The 23,165-nt window shown below is 45.2% G+C and overlaps 1 protein-coding gene across 1 annotated transcript; it reads right to left on the reverse strand.

Moving 5' to 3' along the window:
* Positions 1-1,284: 1,284 nt before the first annotated feature.
* Positions 1,285-9,155, reverse strand: LOC121576065 (patatin-like phospholipase domain-containing protein 2). Its single transcript, XM_045212380.1, has 9 exons — positions 8,729-9,155; positions 7,128-7,360; positions 6,735-6,800; positions 4,940-5,149; positions 3,411-3,471; positions 3,021-3,209; positions 2,682-2,814; positions 2,126-2,245; positions 1,285-2,000 (listed from the first exon to the last, which is right to left on the reverse strand). The coding sequence occupies exons 1-9, from the start codon at positions 8,913-8,915 to the stop codon at positions 1,769-1,771; spliced, it is 1,431 nt and encodes a 476-aa protein (XP_045068315.1). The 5' UTR covers positions 8,916-9,155; the 3' UTR covers positions 1,285-1,768.
* Between the last annotated feature and the right edge of the window lie 14,010 nt (positions 9,156-23,165).

The following is a 23,165-nucleotide window of genomic DNA, read 5'->3' on the forward strand; positions in this document are numbered from 1 at the left end:
TGCCACAATGTCAAGCCCTTCTCTTCCTCACTCGGCTTGACCCAGTCGAGGAGGCGAAGGAGATCTGCCAGAGATCTCCCTGGCGATGGCTCCTGGACACGCTGCTTGGTCAAATCTTGGTGGTTTCTTCTGTCACGATCGTCGGGAACAGAGGAGGACCAAGGCGCAGCGTTGAAGGCGAACATATTTATTATATTAATGATCACACGATCAAAACGATGACGTGACAGTCAATGGTAAACACAAACCAAATACGAACAAGAAACCACAATGAATGAGTGCCAAACGGCTACCTAAGTATGACTCCCAATCAGAGACAACGAGCTACAGCCGTCTCTGATTGGGAGCCACCCTGGCCAACATAGATCTACAAAACCAGAAAGTGAAACCTAGAACACACATAGACTATACACACCCTGGCTCAACATATTAGAGTCCCCAGAGCCAGGGCGTGACATATACACAGACATAAGCTTTAGGGAGCGGTAATATTGTGGCCAATAGTGGTTGCAATTGAGATCAGTGTGTGGGGGATCTTAGCGCATATTGATGGTTGAGGCACAATAGGATTTTAACAGTTACAGTATATTTAAAGACAGAATGTCACATCATAAAAACTGGTGTTGTGCTTTATGTTATTAAGATAAGGGCCAACTCTGCAATAACAACAGTAAAGGATAAAAGGAACAAGTAGGCAGAGGTTTTCACAGTGGTTTCATGAAAATCACCCATTTGAAGATGCCATATTAAAATTGTGAATCCTATGCAACTCAAATAATTGTGCAAAAGCTATGGTCAACATTGAGAGAAGTTCGGAAAGGCACGTTCAAGAATATTGTGATTCAAACTTCTTCACATCACAGCTCATCACAGTAGTTCATAGTTCAGTGCAAGGGTCCTGTCTAATAGTAGTCAGGAAAACACAAAGCTCATAGTCAAGGAAGTCAACGTCAAGTAAGGTCAACAGTCCGTTAGGAATGATGAATGAATGCTACATTTAACTGAACACAGGTAGGTAGGTACTGTAGCAAAGGTGACTGCTGAGGGGAGGACGGCTCATAATAATGGCTGGAACAGAGCGAATGGAATGGCATCAAACACATGGAAACCATGTTTGATGTATTTGATAACATTCCACTTATTCTGCCTCCAGCCATTACCACAAGCCTGTCCTCCCCAATTAAGGTGCTACTAACCTCCTGTGTACTGCAGGTAGGTAGGTAGTAGAGGAGGCTGGTGGGAGGAGTTATAGGAGGATGGGCTCATTGTAATGGCTGGAATGGATGATTTGGAACGGAGTCAAACATGTGGTTTCCATATGTTTGATACTGTTCCATTTATTATACTTCAGCCATCACAATGATCCCATCCTCCTATAGCTCCTGCCACCAGCTTCTTCTGGTAGGTAGGTACTGTAGGTAGGGAGGTAGGTAAGTAAGTAGGTAGGTAGGTAAGAGTTGTAGTGACAACAAGTTATCTGGTAAAACTAGACATAGTTATAAAATGTATAATTTCAAAAAGGAATTCACTTGCAGAGGTCTTTGGTGGTGAGCTGGTACATTGTTTTCCAATGTGTACAATAGAATAAAATATGATTGGTGGAGTGATCAAAAGACATGATTGAGTCATTAGTGTGTCTATAGCAACAGTTCTGGATCCCAAAGCTATTCAATCACATGACCATCATTTGTCCATCCCAAACCACCCTTCACAGTTCCTATAGCCTATAGACAGGCCCTGTGGGAGGTATCTTGAGCTGGTGGGTCTGTCAGTCAGTCTCGTCCTGCGAGCCAACAAAGAAGCAGATCTGTCGTGGGGAGGGGCTGGGCATGAGGGGGCTGGTGGGGCAGTGGGAAGAGGGTGGGGTCGGGATGTTCCAGTATTGGCTTTGGAGGTCGAGAGCAGAGAGAGCGAACCCGGCGAGGTGACCGTTTCTCTCCCTGTGTCTGTCACTATCCAGGGGTGGAGGCAAACTCAGGCAATTCCTCAGGGAACCATCACTGCAAAAAGAAAAACACACAAGGCCATTAGACTTTATTTATACTGTATGACAGACATACAAATCTACAAGTAGACTCCATCCATCCATAATATAACCTAGTAGTAATAATTCCATGTCTCTCACCTGGTTATGTCTGCTGGTGCTCCTCTCCAGGCCTGTCTGTACACGCTCCCAGCCACATCCCCAGCCACCCCAGCTAGCCAACGCATGTCTGCAGGCACCTCTGGGATCCACTCCACAAACCTGGAGCACAGGAGAGGGACAACACAGAGTCAATGTACTGTGATGTACCACTAGGGGAGGCCAGTTCTCAACAATTCCTGGGTGGATTGACTTGCCCACTAGGTGGCGTCCCTGTGCAGCACATTCACATTGATTGCATTTAGTAGGAAACCTGTTTGTATTCCTAGTTTGTTTGCATTCCCAGTGTTATTTGGTTGCTGTGGTGGGCTAATGACTACTTTGTTGTCAGTGGTTTCTGTCAGGGCTAGTTTGAAGGTATTGGCTACTGTATGCTAAAGGCTAGTAATGCTAAAGGCTAGTTCAGGGCTTTTAGAAGCTGATTTGTTTGCATTACTGTTGTCATCATTTGTTGCTGTTTGAGCTACTGTGACCGCATTGAGTTCATTGAGGGCTTGTTTGTGGTAGGTAGCACTAGTGGTGTAGGATGTAGTCTTACCTCTTGCCCACTGAGTAGGCTGACACCACAGGTAGTGTGCAGGGCAGGAGCATGTAGGAGGCCACTCTGACCGGCAGCATCTCGGACACCTTAGCATACAGACCAGGCTTCTGCTGGCACGCCTCACAGAACACTACAGTCATAGACACACAATATGTTACACTTCGCACAGCCTCAGAGGACTTTCAGATACAGCCTCAGAGGACTTTCAGATACACACAACAACCACATGTCACTGACAAGAGCACAGTGACAACACAATGTTATAACTAGATAACAACAGCTTCTAACAGCTTTGAGCAGAAAATATCTGAAAGTCTAGGTTAACCTCCTATCTACCTTTTTTGATTTGGATAGGCAGGTTGTCAACAATCTGCTCGTCCAGCCACCAGTGCCGCTTCCTCAGGAGGCGGAGCCGCCGGAGCAGCCAGTCCTTAGTGGTTTCCGTGGCGATGGGCTTGCAGCAGCAGGTGTGTATGGCTTCTGATGGGTTGGGGCCGACAGTCGGACACTCCAGCTTCAGCAGATCTGACATCATAAACAATACATGAATAATCTTTGTAACACAGCATAAAAATACTACCCCAATAAATAAGTGCTGGTTTACTCCATACTTCATGTTGAACCCTGTACAATTGACATCATTGATGCTCACTGCATATATGTCACAGTAGCTTATCATTTTAGTACTGCCACTATTACTGTCAAAGGCAACATAGTAATACTCACGGTTCTCCTCAAGAAAGCGAAGGGCGTCCTTGTAGCCACTCTGACATATCTCTGCCATGACCTGCCAAAGAAAACACATAGATCATACCTATTGAGGTAGGGGATCATATGCAAGAGGTAGATTGAATAAATATACTGCTCATATTTAAGCGATAGAGGATACACATGTAAGACACTCATAATCATATCACAGGATCATTATGACTCAGATATACCCACACAAGATATATGATCTCACCTTAATTTTGTCATTTGTTATCACTACCACTGACTGATTAGCAATCATGTTATTGCTGACAGTTAACAACTGTATTACACAAGTACAGCTGTTTTTAACCACATAAAACAGAGGGGAATTACTTATATCAGCCTGAACCCTCCTGGGCAACAGGCTCCTGTATTTGTGAATGGACAGCAATCCAGGAAGTGTTTAACTAGGTGTTAAAGGTCAACGTGGCAGAGTTCTCTCTGTTCTCTGGCTACTCCTTATTCTGTGTGTTCCTACAACAACAAAGCCACAGGGAGAGAGGTATCTGGCCAGCTAACTTCACAGTGACACTACCTATGTGTGAAGTTAGTCAGGGTAGGTTAAACTATTATACGTGAGGGAAAAGGCAGGGTGGAGTTTTCTATGTGTGTCTGTGCATGTCATATGTAAACACTATGTCAAATGTAAAGGTGCCTGAGTCAAGAAAAACACAGTTCCTTATTCTAAGTAGGGCCTCTGCACATGGCTCTGTCGGCGGGACAGGGATGACATAATCCCCAAATTCCAGGAAACACAACATTCCAGGCACACGTGAAGGGAAAAGACGGTGGCAAATCTTGGATTGCAGCAACAATAATAACACAGCGAAAACTGAACCAAGAGACACAGATCAACATCAAAGAGTTCACCTTACGCTAAAAGTTGACTCCCATGTTATTATCCAGAAAGTGAAGAAGAATGTGGAATACAGGGAATGTAATTTAACAGGGACAGAAGCCAATAATGTCCTGCCAGTATTGATCACTGTGGAGTTAGGGAGGGACAGGGGAGGGCAAAGTTCAGATGGGAAGTATGGGGGGTAAGGGTAGGAGGCAGAGTCCAAGGAGGAGACAGGGTAGGGGGCGAAATGGGGGAGTTGGGGTTATATAATCAGGGAATAGGATAGTGGGAGGTCAGGGGTCAAACTATGAGGTGTCCAGTCTCCCATACCAGACTACTACACTCTCCCACAGAAATGTATAGAATGTTTAGAACCATGGAAAACAACTATTTCAAGGGTACCTAAATAAGGATTTCATAACACATTCATAACCCATACATAAGGCATTTATGAATGGGACTAAGGAGCATCCTGATCCTCCATCCTACCTTTGGCAACAGGGCCTACATAAGGACTTCATAACACATTCATAACCCATATATAACGTGCTGCAGCACGTTATCCGCCCCCTCGGCGGAAAAATCGCAGCACCCCCACCCCCAAACATCTTCCTGCGGCTATGCATAACGCATTGGTAAGCAGTCATAGCAGGCGTCCTACCTTGGGTTCTGGGGGGAACAGGGCATTGCTGAGGCGGTACATATTGCCCAGGTTAATCTGGATGGAGGTGTTGGTGAATCGCAGCTCGTGGAAGTTGAAGGAGGTGTCCCGGGGACTGATGTCGCTCTCGCCCGAGAACGGAGAAATGCTGATGGTGTTCTTCAGCTCCGACTGAGGAAGGTTGTCACTGATCCCCCCATCCACGTAACGCTGCAGCGAGAAGAGGGTGATAAAGTGAGAATATTGTGTTGTTGGACTCATAAATATTTGTTGTTGACTTCCTCCACCTATCTTCTGCTAAAAAACACGTCACTTATAACCCAACTCGGTTATCACTGAAATCTAATATGATACGACATATTCAAGGTAACATTCTCCTTTGAGGGCATATTAGGCATGTCAGTACAAGATTTACCATTAGCCAGCCTCTCCACACTGCCAACTCATGACCAAACAATCTGACATTACTATTTGGAGAATTAATCAATTTTTACGCCAGTCTTACATAATTACACGATGTAGCTCCATTTCAAGTTCAGATGCGAGCGACCCTCTAACATTTCCAAATGAATTAATAGTTTTCCAGTGTAAAACGCTTAGAACATCTGAGGGAAAAAGGATAGCAGTGCCAGTTCCAAAGCCAGATCAAGACTCAATTTGGCAGTGAGGTTGGCAAAGAGAGTTCAGGGCTGAGGGCAAAGATTGTAGTATATTTCCTTGTTCAGAGTGTCATAGCCAACTGTTACGTGAATGTAGTCCCGTGTTGAAATCTATTTTAAATGAAACTTCATCACTTTCACAAGAAAGGTAAATAAATAGTTGGTACAATATTCTGAAAAAGTACATGCTCAGTCAACTGGTAGAAATGTTGAACTTCATGCCCTCAGATATGCTGTTCATAAGTCATATATGACTGTTGTATATGTTGGTCTTAATAGGCCTAGTATAGGGCATACATCTATATAGAGAGACGGGGCATAAGACAGGTATGTGTGTTAATGTGTTGAGTCACAATGTAGACTTGGCTCTGAGCCCGTTCTTCACCTGAGACAGAATGGTACACAATGTACAGCTGAGACAGAATGGTACACAATGTACAGCAGAGAGAGAGAGAGAGAGAGAGAGAGAGAGACGGCTGGGCGGGGGTGGAGGAGTTTAAACAGGATCTCTAAATAGCTATCTGTGAACCTGACTCACCCGGCTATAGGACACACTAACTATAACCTATATTTATTGTACAATCCAGTGTGTTCTACCTGTGTTCTATGGATGTATCCTTTGGCACTGAGCCAGGGACATGCCCAGATAGCAGCTATATGCCCTCAAGAATAACAAGAGCAGATAGCAGTGAAATATACTAGAGAAAAAGCTACCTAAATAGGTCAGTGTTATATGGTAGTTTATGTTTTGGAGGACTGTGCTCCTATGTCCTAGTGACTCAGTTTAGAATGGAGCCACCCTGGACTCTGGTCCCAATCTGCTGAGGCCAGAAGCCAGTCTGGAAGTATATAATACACCACTGGCCTGCCAAGGGAAATTGTCCTTGGGCTGATTAGCTACTAGGGTAGGGTAGACTGACAAATGGACAAGTACCAGAGTGTATGCACAGACCCGACAGACAGACAGACATACACACAAACAGAAAAAGACAACATTGTGTAACACTTGAACCTATAGCCTCCTTATGACTATGACCTGAGCAATAAAGGCATCAAAGATGAGACCATAATAAACCAAGTCCAACATCTGCTGCTTCTTCTTAGAAAATAAGGAAACAGTGTTCAAGGAAACGTACCACTCCTTGGAAGGATGGGGGGATCAGGCCACAGTATATGGGGATGAAACAGCTACACAGTAGCGCCTGTGGACACACCAGAGAAAGAGATGTTACACAGTTCAACCCAGTTTACACTAAATACAACTTATGTAAAAAGTCAATGGCAAGGCCAGTAGGTGAAAGGACAAATATGTATGGGATAAATATGGGATATGGAAAAACTCTCAAGTGCTCAGGGGTGTTCAGGACCCATATTCACAATGTGTTTCATAGTAGGAGTATTGATCTAGGATCAGGTGCCACCTCCTTATCCATTATGATTTAAGAGGCCAAACTGATCCTAGATCAGCACTCCTACTCGGATATGTTTTGTGAATAGCAGCCCAGGTGGGTTGAGCGAGGCACACTCACCTGGATGAGCTCCTCCTTGGACTTGAACTCGGACACGATGACGTTTTGTCCATCAGACACGCGAGTGAGTGACACACACAGCCTCCCGGAGGCAAGTGTGTGAGCGTCGGCGGGCAGGTCGCGCTCCAGGCCTGACCTGATGACCTTGACCAGGTTGAAGGAGGGGTGGAGGGGACCCAGGTTACTCTTCCGGGCCTCCTTGGCTGTCTCGATCACATCCTCACAGCACTTAGCTAGAGGAGGGGAGGGACGGAGAGACAGTGTGTTAGGGCCTTCCATTGGGAGGAATTGGATAATGTGTTTTATTCAAAGCAAGATTGATTCTCAAGGGAATTAAACAGTGATCTGTAGCTCACAAAACCCATTTATCCACTGATTTCACTTATTTACTGCTCTGCACCTTTACTGAGCTAGTTATGTGTGTTCATCTTATCTACACTTGGACGGAATGGATCTAAAGACTGTTATGCACACAGACAGAGTTCTAGTAAAGAAAATCAAGTGATTAGAAAATACTGAGGTAGTCTTATCTGGCTGGAATAATGATGTTACTTACACTATCAGTGGAACACATGTGAGTCACTGACACAGTGAAACTCTGGCAAAAACGTAACCCTATAAGAACTGATGTCATGAACGGTAACCTATATCTTTCTTCTGCCAATTTTTCACAACAATCCAGTGCTTTCTTTTGACTCTTAATGACCCCTATATTGACTGTTCACTCAATAAGTCTCCCTCTATTACTCTTTCACTCTCTCACCCTCTTTAACTGTCTCTCTTTCTCTCTCAATTAGACATGATACAACTGGGACACGTACTAAGTGTGCCAGGTATGGACTGATTCCAAGAAACCTTTCAGACTAGTCCTTGGTCTCTTCACTATAAGGTTATTGGGTTTAAAAGAAAGTGAAAGAGGCCTGGTATCACACAGAGACTTAGCTAAGAGCTTACTATGTCACGTTCTATGTCATGCAGGGGCATGTTTGCTCTTAATCGGGATTGTGTTTTCCCCTAGTCAGCGAGATCAATCAGTACCATTGGGAGGCCGCTGATCCAGATGACCAATAGGTCAATAGTCCTATAACTGACTCAGATGGCATTTATCAATGGTAGGCTACAATATTTATAAACAGGCAGGCATTTTGACTCTGACCATGTAATTATGTAATTATTAATAATTTGTAGTTTATAACATGAAAATAATATATGCCATTTAGCAGACACTTTTATCCAAAGAGACTTACAGTCATGTGTGAATACATTTTATGTCTGGGTGGTCCCGGGAATCGAACCCACTACCTTGGCGTTACAAGCGCCATGCTCTATACTGAGCTACAAAGGAGCACCAGTATAACCACCTATACATACCTGCAACGTTTTAAGCATTGTTTAAATAATTTTACCCCATGTATCAAGGCCACAAGTGATTATTCTTTAAAGTTAATTTAGTTGCTTCTCTAAAGTTGCCTAAACATATGAAAGAGAGGACTAGGCTACTCCTTGTGCGCCCCTTTTGCTTAAAAGTCCCCATCCAGGCATTCCACTGATGACAGGGACCGGTGAACTCAAGGGGCCAGTGTTGGGTATTGGATGCCTACCTATGGATGCCTGGCTGGCGAGCACCGAGGCGGTTAGGGCACCGGCCGAAGCCCCGTAAATCTTGGTGGCACCTTTGATGAGGTAGGGCGCTTGTTCCAACAGGCAGCTGGCCACTCCGATGTGATAGATCCCCAGGAACCCGCAGCCAGCAAACGACAGATTCCATTCCTTCGTTAGGTCGAACATCCCAGGTGGACAGTCTTTGGCGAGGACCTATACGTTTGGGTAAATGCGCTTGTAATAATCACTCCAAAATGTTTACCCATGGAGCTTTTGACAAGTTCCCTTCATTACTGAATGTCAACAACAGTTCCGAAAGATATAGGAATAGAGGACGGCTCAAAATAGCACACACTAGTCAGTCTACTCCTCTTGAGTAACGTAGTAACGTACAAAGAGTCGACAGTTAGCCTATGTGTTGATAATCGCCGGAGCGCTGATTTGCCATAAACTTCCCGGTTCTAGAACAGGGCAGGTCTGGCCAATCCGCATAAGGAGGAGCCACGCCCCCACATTCTGCATCGTTAACACATGAGAGCGACGCATTCTGTTCATGTCTATTCTATTCTAATCTAATCTATATTTGTTTCACCTGCCTGCTATTACTGTGACAAATCGAACCTTATTAACAGATTTGAGCCTATAGGCTAACACCCAGATCAAACAAGGAGAAATCCATAGGCTCATGATACCAATCACGCAAGGATTGAAAAACCTTATCTGTTGATTTTATCTTACAAAAAGAACAGGCCTACTTGCATCATCTTGAATGCTTCATGTATGCTTGAAGGCATTCCTCTTCCCGCTACAGAGACTAGTGAGCACGTGCGTACCTCGCCACAGCGAACTGGTGCTGATGCTGAGGAGGAGGCGCGCGTATCACATAAGCGCATCCCATTACGTCACTTTACGACGACGTGATTGGCAGAAGCCTGAAGGTCAAGGGTACTTCGCTCGCGGACTATCACGCCCTAGCCAAGCCATATATCCCGACTCAAGAGGATACATATGATCGTTCTCAAAACAAATCAAATTATAATCTTTGCATTACGAAAATCTTTTCGTTTGGTGCCTTTTTTGAGGATGGCCAAGCGCAAGGCAGACACGCAAAGCACCCAGATAGAGTTTGAGACCAAATAGGCCTACTTCGTGTTTGATGGAGTGCGGTTCCCACCCTTCTGCAGAGGAAAGATGGAGCAGGTCGCCAACTTCTCCCTCAGAAGTAGCATATTCCAAATCAGGTAAACAATATTGGAATGTGTTGATGCTATGCAATATGTTAGTGCAGTACCCTCACTACCCTGAGATGCAGCATGCTGTAGGCTTGAGAATGCACGTTCTTAGGTGTATCAGTGGAGGCTCCTCAGAGGAGGGAGGGGAGGACCATCCCACTCAGTGAATTTCATAAAAATAAAAATAGTGAAACATTAAAAGGTTATCATTTTTAGATAAAACTATACTAAATATATTCAAGTCACAAAATAACTGATTAAAACACTGTTTTGCAATGGTCTACAGTAGCATCAACAGCACTCTCTGGGGTAGCACCATGGTGTAGCCGGAGGACAGCTATTTTCCATCCTCCTCTGTTTTTAACAGAAGCAGCAGAGAGAGAGAGAGCTAGCTATATTTTGTTGTATTTTTTCACTTTCACTTAATTAGCTAATACAGCTAGCTAATTTAGCCTACTCAAACACCAGGATCAAACAGAGTGGAATGCAATTTATGCTAGCTAGCTGGCTAAGGCTATCCAGCACTGGAACTCTTCCAAGTCAAGGTAAGCTTTCGGTTTTATTAATTTATTGCCATTGGGTCCCGCTGGTGTAACTGCTAAACTGCATGCTGTACACTGTACTGCGTGATTGTAGCGGGTTTACAAACACGGTAGTTCTAGTAGCTATGTTGACTATGACGTTAGCTAATATGGTGACATGGTGACAATGATGTAGGCTGTGTGTAGCGGTTAGCGGTTATGGTATGAAGGTTTGGCTTGGAAAGGTTTTTTCGCCTGGTCACAGACAGCTGTTGTGTTGTGCACTGTAGCAACCTCATGATGGGTATAGGGAAAATTAGAGTGTCACATAGTAGCCTAAACCTATCGATGTTACATTGAGCCGGGTGAATGGAATATGAATGACTGTCATCCAATATGCTGTAATAGAACTAAGGCCATGCCCATAAAAATAATCGTCCTCCCTAATCTTAAACAACACCGACCGCCATTGGTGTAGGTCTATAGTTGCTTTCAGGGGCGCAACTTTCACTGGTGACGGGGGGGGGATATAACCCCCCCCCCTCCCCTCCCCCCACATTCTTAAATTGCATTTCTGTACCCCCCAGTTTTACCATTGCACTGTGATACAAAACACGGCAACGGTGTGCTTTAGGACCATGCGGACGCCTCAGAGCAGTCCGGTAGGCTGTTTTCTGGTTTCAGCCGGCTGGACACCACAGAGCAGAGCGTGCAGACACGGACACCACAGAGCAGAGCGTGCAGACAGTCTGTGTGAAGGCACGGGAGAGATTAACAGAGGCAGCTGCTGTCTGTGTTGCACTTTTCTCCAAGTTTTATAAGTAAGCAGAGCAGAAACTGGCTACTCTTTAGTTGACTGATCTAGCTGGCAACGTAACTGCTGTTTGACAAAATAAAATAAAAATAATCCCAGTGCTGAGCTCGTAGTGTAACTGACATGTTATGTTAGCTAATGTTTCATCCCCTCTGGACTGAAGTTAATGAACTACTAGCAGCTAGCTAATAGCTACTACAGCCAGTTCAGCTCTAGCTAGCCTCTAGCTATCTGTCAGGTAGTAGTATCTAACAGCTGTTGTGTGTATGGAAATGTTCTGTAGCCTTTGTTTTGTCCCATTTCAACAGAAGTAAATTTGATGATGTACCATTAGCTAGAGCTAGCCAAAAGTTGGCTAACGTTAGCTAGCTATCTCACTAACTTTAGCTATAATTTTTGCCCCAATCACACTAGACCTGAATCAAATGATGAAACCAGCACCCAAACGATTGAAGACCGATATTCTGATGTTTGTTCAGCGCAATTTGAGTTACATTAGTCAGTATAGCAATGTAACGTTATCTGTCAGTTTCCCTACCTAATTCCCTACTTTTCACACTGACATGGTATAAACAGCTCTACAGGCTTCACTGTCATGGTGCACAGTCAGTACACAACACTATGCTCATCATGTCTTAGCAGGATTAGATGGTGACAGGTGTCCCTGCAGGGTCAGACAGCCAGGGAAGACCAGTCTATGGAGCTCAGGTGCATTTTGTAGTATATTATAACAATCAGTGAATTTATACAACGTTCCATCTTGAGTTGATGGGTAGGCTACAGTCTGGGATCTGGGCATAATGGTCATTTCAATTATTGAACCATTGATTCTGTTCATGGCTAATATAATGTATAAATGTACACCAAGGTAATTCTTTGTCATGCCTTATCTGAGCAGGATCAGATGGTGACAGGGGTCTCATCAGGGTCAGGCAGACAGGGAAGACCAGTCTGTGACGGCGCTGAGGTTAACTTTTGCAGATACAACACTTTATTCTCTCTGTGCAGCAAACACTGGACAAGCAATAAGCTTCAAAGATTGAAACTATTTTAAGGCCGTCTGACAAACCTCCAAAGTTGATTTACAAACTGTACCAAGGGTTGATAGAGGCTTTTCCTGATGACACAAAACATGTAAAACAAAAATGTGAGGAAGACCTGGTAGACGCTATTGATGATGATGAATGGATACATACAGTGGGGAAAAAAAGTATTTAGTCAGCCACCAATTGTGCAAGTTCTCCCACTTAAAAAGATGAGAGAGGCCTGTAATTTTCATCATAGGTACACGTCAACTATGACAGACAAAATGAGGAAAAAAATCCAGAAAATCACATTGTAGGATTTTTTATGAATTTATTTGCAAATTATGGTGGAAAATAAGTATTTGGTCAATAACAAAAGTTTCTCAATACTTTGTTATATACCCTCTGTTGGCAATGACACAGGTCAAACGTTTTCTGTAAGTCTTCACAAGGTTTTCACACACTGTTGCTGGTATTTTGGCCCATTCCTCCATGCAGATCTCCTCTAGAGCAGTGATGTTTTGGGGCTGTCGCTGGGCAACACGGACTTTCAACTCCCTCCAAAGATTTTCTATGGGGTTGAGATCTGGAGACTCCAGGACCTTGAAATGCTTCTTACGAAGCCACTCCTTCGTTGCCCGGGCGGTGTGTTTGGGATCATTGTCATGCTGAAAGACCCAGCCACGTTTCATCTTCAATGCCCTTGCTGATGGAAGGAGGTTTTCACTCAAAATCTCACGATACATGGCCCCATTCATTCTTTCCTTTACACGGATCAGTCGTCCTGGTCCCTTTGCAGAAAAACAGCCCCAAAGTATGATGTTTTCACTCCCATGCTTCACAGTAGGTATGGTGTTCTTTGGATGCAACTCAGCATTCTTTGTCCTCCAAACACGACGAGTTGAGTTTTTACCAAAAAGTTATATTTTGGTTTCATCTGACCATATGACATTCTCCCAATCCTCTTCTGGATGCACTCTAGCAAACTTCAGACGGGCCTGGACATGTACTGGCTTAAGCAGGGGGGACACGTCTAGCACTGCAGGATTTGAGTCCCTGGCGGCGTAGTGTGTTACTGATGGTAGGCTTTGTTACTTTGGTCCCAGCTCTCTGCAGGTCATTCACTAGGTCCCCCTGTGTGGTTCTGGGATTTTTGCTCACCGTTCTTGTGATCATTTTGACCCCACGGGGTGAGATCTTGCGTGGAGCCCCAGATCGAGGGAGATTATCAGTGGTCTTGTATGTCTTCCATTTCCTAATAATTGCTCCCACAGTTGATTTCTTCAAACCAGGCTGCTTACCTATTGCAGATTCAGTCTTCCCAGCCTGGTGCAGGTCTACAATTATGTTTCTGGTGTCTTTTGACAGCTCTTTGGTCTTGGCCATAGTGGAGTTTGGAGTGTGACTGTTTGAGGTTGTGGACAGGTGTCTTTTATACTGATAACAAGTTCAAACAGGTGCCATTAATACAGGTAACGAGTGGAGGACAGAGGAGCCTCTTAAAGAAGAAGTTACAGGTCTGTGAGAGCCAGAAATCTTGGTTGTTTGTAGGTGACCAAATACTTATTTTCCACCATAATTTGCAAATAAATTCATTAAAAATCCTACAATGTGATTTTCTGGATTTTCTTTTCTCAGTTTGTCTGTCATAGTTGACGTGTACCTATGATGAAAATTACAGGCCTCTCTCATCTTTTTAAGTGGGAGAACTTGCACAATTGGTGGCTGACTAAATACTTTTTTTCCCCACTGTATATGTTAGAATGCCCAGTCATGTTTATATAATCTTAGACATAAATTACTGCAGTTAAAGACCATCCATAGAACATACTATATGCCAGTGAAACTGAATATCATGCTCTCAGAAATGTAATTATTCTGCTGGAGGTGTAAAACACTAATTGGAACATATTTGCATATGTTATGGTCTTGTGAAGGCTAGCTGAATTTTGGCAAAGAGTATATTATTTTATCTCAGCCTACATATTCTCCCTTCTCCCTGTTTTTGTTTGCTTGGAAATGTTGATACTGGAGACTTATCAGAAGAAACTGTGTAACCTAGCATTTATAGTGGCTAAGAAATGCATTGCCATTAATTGGAAGGTTGGTTATCCTCCCACAATGGATGGAAGACATGTCAAGTTATGTATCACTAGATTTGATTTATTACAAGATTAAGGGTATACTGTGCAACTTTCATAAGGTCTGGATGTCTTATATGGAATACTGTACGACAAAAGGAGTCTGAATTGAAAACATGCCCACGTCAGGAGAGATACCTATTTAGGCAATCCCTAGCTGCTGGGCTGCTCAGTCCTGGCCCTGGGAGTCTGCCATACTGTTGGTTGTCACTCTGGCCTTGGCCTAACACACCTGAAACCAATAATGAATGTTTCACTAAGATCCTAAAGCTGACTGGGGTGTGTTGTGTTGGGGTGCTGCAAGTCATTTTCTCTGATGAATCCCCTTTCCAATTGTTTGGGGCATCCGGAAAACACCTTGTCTGGAGAAGACAAGGTGACCGCTACCATCAGTCCTGTGTCATGCCAACAGTAAAGCATCCTGAGACCATTCATGTGTGGGGTTGCTTCTCAGCCAAGGAAGTGGGCTCACTCACAATTTTGCCTAAGAAGACAGCCATGAATAAAGAATGGTACCGACACATCCTCCGAGAGCAACTTCTCCCAACCATCCAAGAACAGTTTGGTGACGACCAATGCCTTTTTCCAGCATGATGGAGCAACCTTGCCATAAGGTAAAAGTGATAACTAAGTGGCTCGGGGAACAAAACATCGACATTTTGGGTCCATGGCCAGGAAACTCCCCAGACCTTAATCCCATTGAGAACTTGTGGTCGATCCTCAAGAGGCGGGTGGACAAGCAAAAACCCACAAATTCTGACAAACTCCAAGCATTGATTATGCAAGAATGGGCTGCCATCAGTCAGGATGTGGCCCAGAAGTTAATTGACAGCATGCCAGGGCGGATTGCAGAGGTCTTGAAAAAGAAGGGTCAACATTGCAAATATTGACTCTTTGCATAAACTTAATGTAATTGTCAATAAAAGCCTTTGACACTTATGGAATGTTTGTAATTATACTTCAGTATACCATAGTAACATCTGACAAAAATATCTCATAACACTGAAGCAGCGAACTTTGTGAAGACCAATACTTGTGTCATTCTCAAAAGCTTTGACCACGAATGTAGCCCTTTACACTCATACCAGAATACGGGTTGAAACTGACAGATTTGGGCACTGATAAACGCCTAAATTGAAACATAGTGGCTGTACAGTAACACTCTGTGCATGACGTCAGACCTCAGGCTCTGTCCTTCACAGCGCTGTATGGGTTTTGACTGACATCCGTTCTGAACTTGAGCATCTCGTGCGACAAGAAGTTGCCCCCATCCCTCTCGCTAATTGGGCAACTTTTGCAAATGTTTTGTTGACTGAGTGAGGGAAATGCTGTAAATTAACAGGACTCACTCTTAATTGCACTCAGGAATTATTCAGACCCCTTGACTTTTTCCACATTTTGTTACGTTACAGCCTTATTCTAAAATGCATTAAATAGTTATTTTCCCTCATCAATCTACACACAATATCCCATAATGACAAAGCAAAAACAGGTTTTTAGACATTTCTGAAAATGTATTACAAATAAAAAACGGAAATATTACATTTACATAAGTATTCAGACCCTTTACTTTGTTGAAGGACCTTTGGCAGCGATTACAACCTCGAGTCTTCTTGGGTATGACGCTATAAGCTTGGCACGCCTGTATTTGGGGAGTTTCTACCATTCTTCTCCGCAGATCCTCTCAAGCTCTGTCAGGTTGGATGGGGAGCGTCGCTGCACAGCTATTTCCAGGTCTCTCCAGAGATGTTTGATTGGGTTCAAGTCCGGGCTCTGGCTGGGCCACTCAAGGACATTCAGAGACTTGTCCCGAAGCCACTGTGTTGTCTTGGCTGTCTGCTTATCGTCGTTGTCCTGTTGGAAGGTCAACCTACACCCCAGTCTGAGGTCCTGAGCGCTCTGGAGCAGGTTTTCATTGAGGATCACTCAGTACTTTGCTCCGTTCATCTTTCCCTCAATCTTGACTAGTCTCCCAGTCCCTGCTGCTGAAAAACATCCCCACAGCATGATGCTGCCACAACCGTGCTTCACCGTAGGGATGGTGCCAGGTTTCCTCCAGACGTGACGCTTGGCATTCAGGTCAAAGAGTTCAATCTTGGTTTCATCAGACCAGAGAATCTTGTTTCTCATGGTCTGAGTCCTTTAGGTGCCTTTTGGCAAACTTCAAGCCGGCTGTCATGTGCCTTTACTGAGGAGTGGCTTGCGTCTGGCCACTCAACCATAAAAGCCTGATTGGTGGAGTGCTGCAGAGATGGTTGTCCTTCTGGAAGGTTCTCTTATCTCCACAGAGGAACTCTGGAGCTCTGTCAGTGACCATCGGGTTCTTGTTCACCTCCCTGACCAGGCCCTTCTCACCCGATTGCTCAATTTGGCCGGGCGGCCAGCTCTAGGAAGAGTCCTGGTGGTTCCAAACTTCTTCCATTAAAGAATGATGGAGGCCACTGTGTTCTTGGGGACCTTCAATGCTGCAGACATTTTTTGGTACCCTTCCCCAGATCTGTGTCTCGACACAATCCTGTTTCCGAGCTCTACGGACAATTCCTTCGACCCCATGGCTTGGGTTTTGCTCTGACATGCACTGTCAACTGTTGGACCTTATATAGAGAGGTGTGTGCATTTCCAAATCATGTCCAATCAATTGAATTTACCACAGGTGGACTCCAATCAAGTTGTAGACACATCTTAAGGATGATCAATGGAAACAGGATGCACTTGAGCTACATTTTGAGTCTCATAGCAAAGGGTCTGAATACTTATGTAAATAAGGTATTTCAGTTTTTTATTTTAAATAAATTAGCAAAAATATCTAAAAACCTGTTTTTGCTTTGTCATTAAGGGGTATTGTGTGTAGATTGATGAGTAACATGTTTTATTTAATTCATTTTAGAATAAGGCTGTAACGTAACAAAATGTGGATAAGGGGTCTGAATACTTTCCGAATGCAATGTATTTTGAAAGCTGAAATGTTGAGGATTATAATAAATACTTATTTGATGTGTCTACACCTCCTGAGTGGCGCAGTGGTCTAAGGCACTGCATCGCAGTGCTAACTGTGCCACTAGAGATCCTTGTTCGAATCCAGGCTCTGTCGCAGCCGGCCGCGACCAGGAGACTCATGGGGCGGCGCACAATTGGCCCAGCGTCGTCCAGGGTAGGGGAGGGAATGGCCGGCAGGGATGTAGCTCAGTTGATAGAGCATGGCGTTTGCAACGCCAGGGTTGTGGGTTCGATTCCCACGGGGGGCCAGTATAAAAAAAATATATAAAAAAATATGTATTCACTAACTGTAAGTCGCTCTGGATAAGAGCGTCTGCTAAATGACTAAAATGTAAATGTAAAATGTAATGTCATACAAGCAAGCCAAACAGCTGTGAGTTCAAATTTGCACTTCACAATTCTATATCATAAAACGCATGTCATATAGGCCAACGTTTATGATCACTATGTTTGATGTACAGTTACAAGATGACATGGCGTCATACCCTGGGTTATTCTGAACAGAATGAGCCTGTGTTTGTCTACAGTGAAGAAACTTTGCCACGGCACACGCCTCTGAATGCACTCCTGACTAATTTCTATGCGCACCAGGATTACTGTTTCCCTGAATTGCATTGTGAAAGCCTAATACTAATATCATATTTTATACCTTAGCTAGTCATGTTGGCAATAGAACAAGCTGACCCAGATTGCGATTTATAATGGACCGTTTTTGGATTGTGTAAACAACAACAGTAATTGTGTGATGGTGGGGATGCAGGGTTGTGTTCCAAACAAAACAACTACAAGGGAGCTTGCTCTAGTTCCTCGACTGCACAGCTAAAAAAGTACCTTATAGTTTAAGACTCATTGAGTCATGAAAGCACATTTTAAATTACTTAGGAAATGTGCACACTTTGGAGAGATGTGTGGCCACTTGTTGACACCAATTATTCTTCTCACTCAAACCCTTGTCATGTTTTTGTCTTATGTTCCACCTACCCCACATTTCCCAGGAATATTCTTATCATGTTACTGAATGTATCCAGAGTTTAACATTTCATCATCAACAAATGCGGCGTAAAGTACAGTAAATGTAAAATGCACATAAAATCAACAGTTTGGATTCAGCTTTGTGTCAGGTGAACTGATGCTTCCTCAGTATTGGTCTAATAATTTTCACATAATCTCCAAACTGTTCACTTTCAATTGCTACCATGGTTATGCATATGCTTTTCAAATGTATTCTATAAGAATCATTTCATTTTATCCCCATCCATATAGGCCAATTCCCACAAGTGTTAAGGGTTAATTGCCGAAAATGCTGTTATCGAGGTCATTTCCTTAAAAGGTGACATCAGAGGGAGAAGTGATAGACGAGTTTCCCACTAGTAATTACCAGTTGGAGGGCCGTTGAAGTGGATTTTCCCACAGCCATATGTGGTAAATTCCCACTTCCCACTTGGTTACGAATGCAGCATAAGGCCTTTGAGGGTAAAAGGGATTGGGGTCACTCAATATTACCTGTTAAGGAGTGTAGGCTAGCCTACTCCTTTAACGTCCAAGGACCTTGAGCCTCAAATGTTATGTTCAGAGGTAAATTGGCTCTGGCAGCCAATACAGCCAAAATACTCCAACTAAACGTGAATCGGTTCTCAATTGCGATAAGGGTCTAGAATCATATAGCCTTCTACTTTCATATCACATCAGAAAGAATTGTACAAATGCAAAATATACTTACTGTTCACTGTTATAAAGAGACATTTCAAAAAATGTCAACTTCATGATCTCCAGTATCACCCCAACATCAACATATGTGAAAATTGTGCATATCTATGTTTTGTGGTAAAAAAGATAGAGGAAGATAAGTGTTTCCAATGACATCAGTGTGCATTGTGAGATGTTAACCAATTATGAGGAGGCATTGCCTACTAATTGGTTGTCTTCCTCTTTTTCTTCTTCCCTTTAACACAGTTGCAGCCAACAGTACTTCTCAGTTACAACAATTGTCTGCCATCCATCCGTTACACACAGTTATTCGAAGACGCTAGATGGATAATTAGAACAGGTGGTCGCTTCTCTCTTCCGAAAACAAGCCATAACATGGAAATAGAGCCGTGTGGGGGTAAGAAGGATGTGGTAGTCTGGAAGGGAGATACAAAAGGGAAACATTAGGAACACATTAACATAAAGGTGCTTGACATGACAAAGTAGTGCCAGGTGACTAAAGGAAATTGACATATAACATCTTATCAGGCTGCCAGGACTAAACATAACTAGAACAGAGCATTAGCATTATCATTAGCATAAATTGAGGGCATAGATATATTACATGATTAACACTTACATCTACAATATTATATAATAATATAAAGGCACTTACATCATCATATCATGCACAAAGGATTGATATGCTGCTTATATGGGGAAACAGGAGTGAAAAATGCAGAGAAGAGGAGATTGTCACGCTCTGGCTCCGGGACTTTGTATTTTGAGCCAGGGTGTGTTCGTTTTGTTGTGTTTTGGTTGGTTGTCTTTGGTTGTGTTTTCTTGGTTGATCGAGTGACTCCCAATCAGAGGTAACGAGTGTCAGCTGTCGGCTCGTTATCTCTGATTGGGAGCCATATTTAAACTGTCTGTGTTCACCTTGTGTTTGTGGGTTTTTGTTCCTTGTCAGTCATTGTCACTGTGGACTTTACGATCGTGTTTTGTTTTGTTTCGTGTACTTTACCAATTAAAGTCATGTTCGTATCGCACGCTGCGCCTTGGTCCACTCATTTCGTAGACGATCGTGACAGAAAAACCCACCATACCAGGACCAAGCAGCGTGTCCAGGAGCCAAGGGTCTGGACATGGGAGGAGATGTTGGATGGTAAAGGGTCTTGGACTTGGGAGGAAATCCTGGATGGGATGGATCGCCGGCCATGGAGTAAAACAGTGGAGAGGCGACTGAGAGAGGAGCAACGGCGTCAGCAGGGCCATCGTCGGAGGGACGAGAGGCAACCCCAAAAAGTTTTTGGGGGGGGGCACATGGCTTGGGCGGCTGGGCAGCAGGAGGCTGCCACAGGGAGACGTGGAGAGAAGGCTACCGGATTACGGGAGCCATTGGCGAGTAGAGGGAGGGAAGTAGTTGAGGCACGGCGTGAGAGACTGAGGTGTGTTACCAGTCCGGTCCGGCCCGTTCCTGATCCCCGGTTAAGGCCAGTGGTGTGTGTTCCCAGTACGGACCGGCATGTTCCTGCTCCGCGCACAAAACCTACGGTGTACGTCGCCAGCCCAGCCCGACCTGTTCCTGCTCCTCGCACAAAGCCTGCGGTGTGCGTCGCCAGCCCAGCCCGGCCTGTTCCTGCTCCACGCACAAAACCTAAGGTGTGCGTCGCCAGCCCAGCCCGGCCTGTTCCTGCTCTACGCACAAAGCCTACGGTGTGCGTTGCCAGCCCAGGCCGGCCTGTTCCTGCTCCACGCACAAAACCTACGGTGTGCGTCGCCAGCCCAGCCCGGCCTGTTCCTGCTCTACGCACAAAGCCTACGGGGTGCGTCGCCAGCCCAGCCCGGCCGGTTCCTGCTCCACGCACAAAACCTACGGTGTGCGTCGCCAGCCCAGCCCGGCCTGTTCCTGCTCCACGCACAAAACCTACGGTGTGCGTCGCCAGCCCAGCCCGGCCTGTTCCTGCTCCACGCACAAAACCTACGGTGTGCGTCGCCAGCCCAGCCCGGCCTGTTCCTGCTCCACGCACAAAACCTACGGTGTGCGTCGCCAGCCCGACCCGGCCTGTTCCTGCCACTCGCACCAAACCAGGGGTGCGAGTCGCCAGCCTGGTCCAGCCCGTTCCTGCTACTCGCACCAAGCCAAGGGTGCGAGTCGTCAGCCTGGTCCAGCCTGTTCCTGCTACTCGCACCAAGCCAAGGGTGCGAGTCGTCAGCCTGGTCCAGCCCGTTCCGGCTACTCGCACCAAGCCAAGGGTGCGAGTCGTCAGCCTGGTCCAGCCCGTTCCTGCTACTCGCACCAAGCCAGGGGTACGAGTCGTCGGCCTGGTCCAGCCCGTTCCTGCTACTCGCACCAAGCCAAGGGTGCGAGTCGTCAGCCTGGTTCAGCTCGTCCCTGCTACTCGCACCAAGCCAAGGGTGCGAGTCGTCAGCCTGGTCCAGCCCGTTCCTGCTACTCGCACCAAGCCAGGGGTACGAGTCGTCGGCCTGGTCCAGCCCGTTCCTGCTACTCGCACCAAGCCAAGGGTGCGAGTCGTCAGCCTGGTTCAGCTCGTCCTGCTACTCGCACCAAGCCAAGGGGTGCGAGCCGTCAGCCTGATCCAGCCCACTCCTGCTACTCGCACCAAGCCAGGGATGCGAGTCGTCAGCCTGGTGAGGCCCGTTCCGGCTCCACGCATCAAGCCTAGGGTGCGTATCGTCAGCCAGGTCCGGTCCGTTCCTGCCTCACGCGCCAAGCCAGGGGTGCGCGTCGTCAGTCCAGATCCTACCAGCTGGGTCAGATCGGACCGGGGGCGCTACGGGGGGATTGAAGAAGGGTGGTGGTCAAGCCCGGAGCCGGAGCCGCCTCCGAGGAGTAATGCCCACCCAGCCCTCCCCTGTTTGGGGTTTTTGAGGCGCGGTCGCAGTCCGCGCCTTTAGGGGGGGGTACTGTCACGCTCTGGCTCCGGGACTTTGTATTTTGAGCCAGGGTGTGTTCGTTTTGTTGTGTTTTGGTTGGTTGTCTTTGGTTGTGTTTTCTTGGTTGATCGAGTGACTCCCAATCAGAGGTAACGAGTGTCAGCTGTCGGCTCGTTATCTCTGATTGGGAGCCATATTTAAACTGTCTGTGTTCACCTTGTGTTTGTGGGTTTTTGTTCCTTGTCAGTCATTGTCACTGTGGACTTTACGATCGTGTTTTGTTTTGTTTCGTGTACTTTACCAATTAAAGTCATGTTCGTATCGCACGCTGCGCCTTGGTCCACTCATTTCGTAGACGATCGTGACAGAGATTCAGGAGTGGGACAGGTATGGAGGGAAGGGGCGTGAACATTTGGACAGTTGGAGTGCGCCCCTTCACAACAACTACTCATTTACATTTTAGTCATTTAGCAGACGCTTTTATCCAGAGCGATTAGGGTTAAAAGCCTTGCTCAAGGGCACAGACAGATTTTTCACCTATTCATCTCGGGGATTCAAACCAGCGACCTTTCGGTTATTGGCACAACGCTCTTAACCACTAGAAACATGAAATGCATTTTGGCTATATCGCCCAGCACTACACACAACTCATCTCTCTAATAATAATAATACTTGGGTTCTATATAGCGTTTTTCATGGACCCAAAGATGATCTTATTAGACTCTATATTGTAAGCTTTGTACATCGTGTCCCCAGTGCAAGCTCAAAACATGATCCTAAAGACAGTCCCTAAAGACAGTATTAGACATGGTTATGGCAGACAGCCATTCATTTTGTGGGACATTATGTGGCCTGTCATTACATCACAAGCCTCGATCACATGAAGCCAATTCCAGTGAAGCAAACTGCTGGATTATCTTGAAATTCCTATTTTATTTGAGTGTGGTCAGTGCCACTGGGCACTGTTCTGAGACTTGGTTTCCAGTAAGACGTCATGACTACTGAGAGACATGATTGTTAAGTGTAATGTGTGGGATACATGGATTCTGTGGGACTTGCTGATTCTGTGGAATTTGATGTGGTGTATCATTGCCTCTGGAGCTTATGCGCACAATGATGGGT

The sequence above is a fragment of the Coregonus clupeaformis genome, unplaced genomic scaffold (assembly GCF_020615455.1).
Source record: "Coregonus clupeaformis isolate EN_2021a unplaced genomic scaffold, ASM2061545v1 scaf0009, whole genome shotgun sequence".
Lineage (NCBI taxonomy): Eukaryota > Metazoa > Chordata > Actinopteri > Salmoniformes > Salmonidae > Coregonus > Coregonus clupeaformis.

Coding starts and splice junctions, on each gene's coding strand:
- LOC121576065 (XM_045212380.1), bottom strand. CDS start 8,915: ATGTTCGACCTAACGAAGGAATGGAATCTGTCGTTTGCTGGCTGCGGG. Junction 6,801..7,127: donor CCAAGGAGGAGCTCATCCAG/GTGAGTGTGCCT, acceptor GTGTGTCCACAG/GCGCTACTGTGTAGCTGTTT. Junction 3,472..4,939: donor TGTTCCCCCCAGAACCCAAG/GTAGGACGCCTG, acceptor TTTCTTTGGCAG/GTCATGGCAGAGATATGTCA.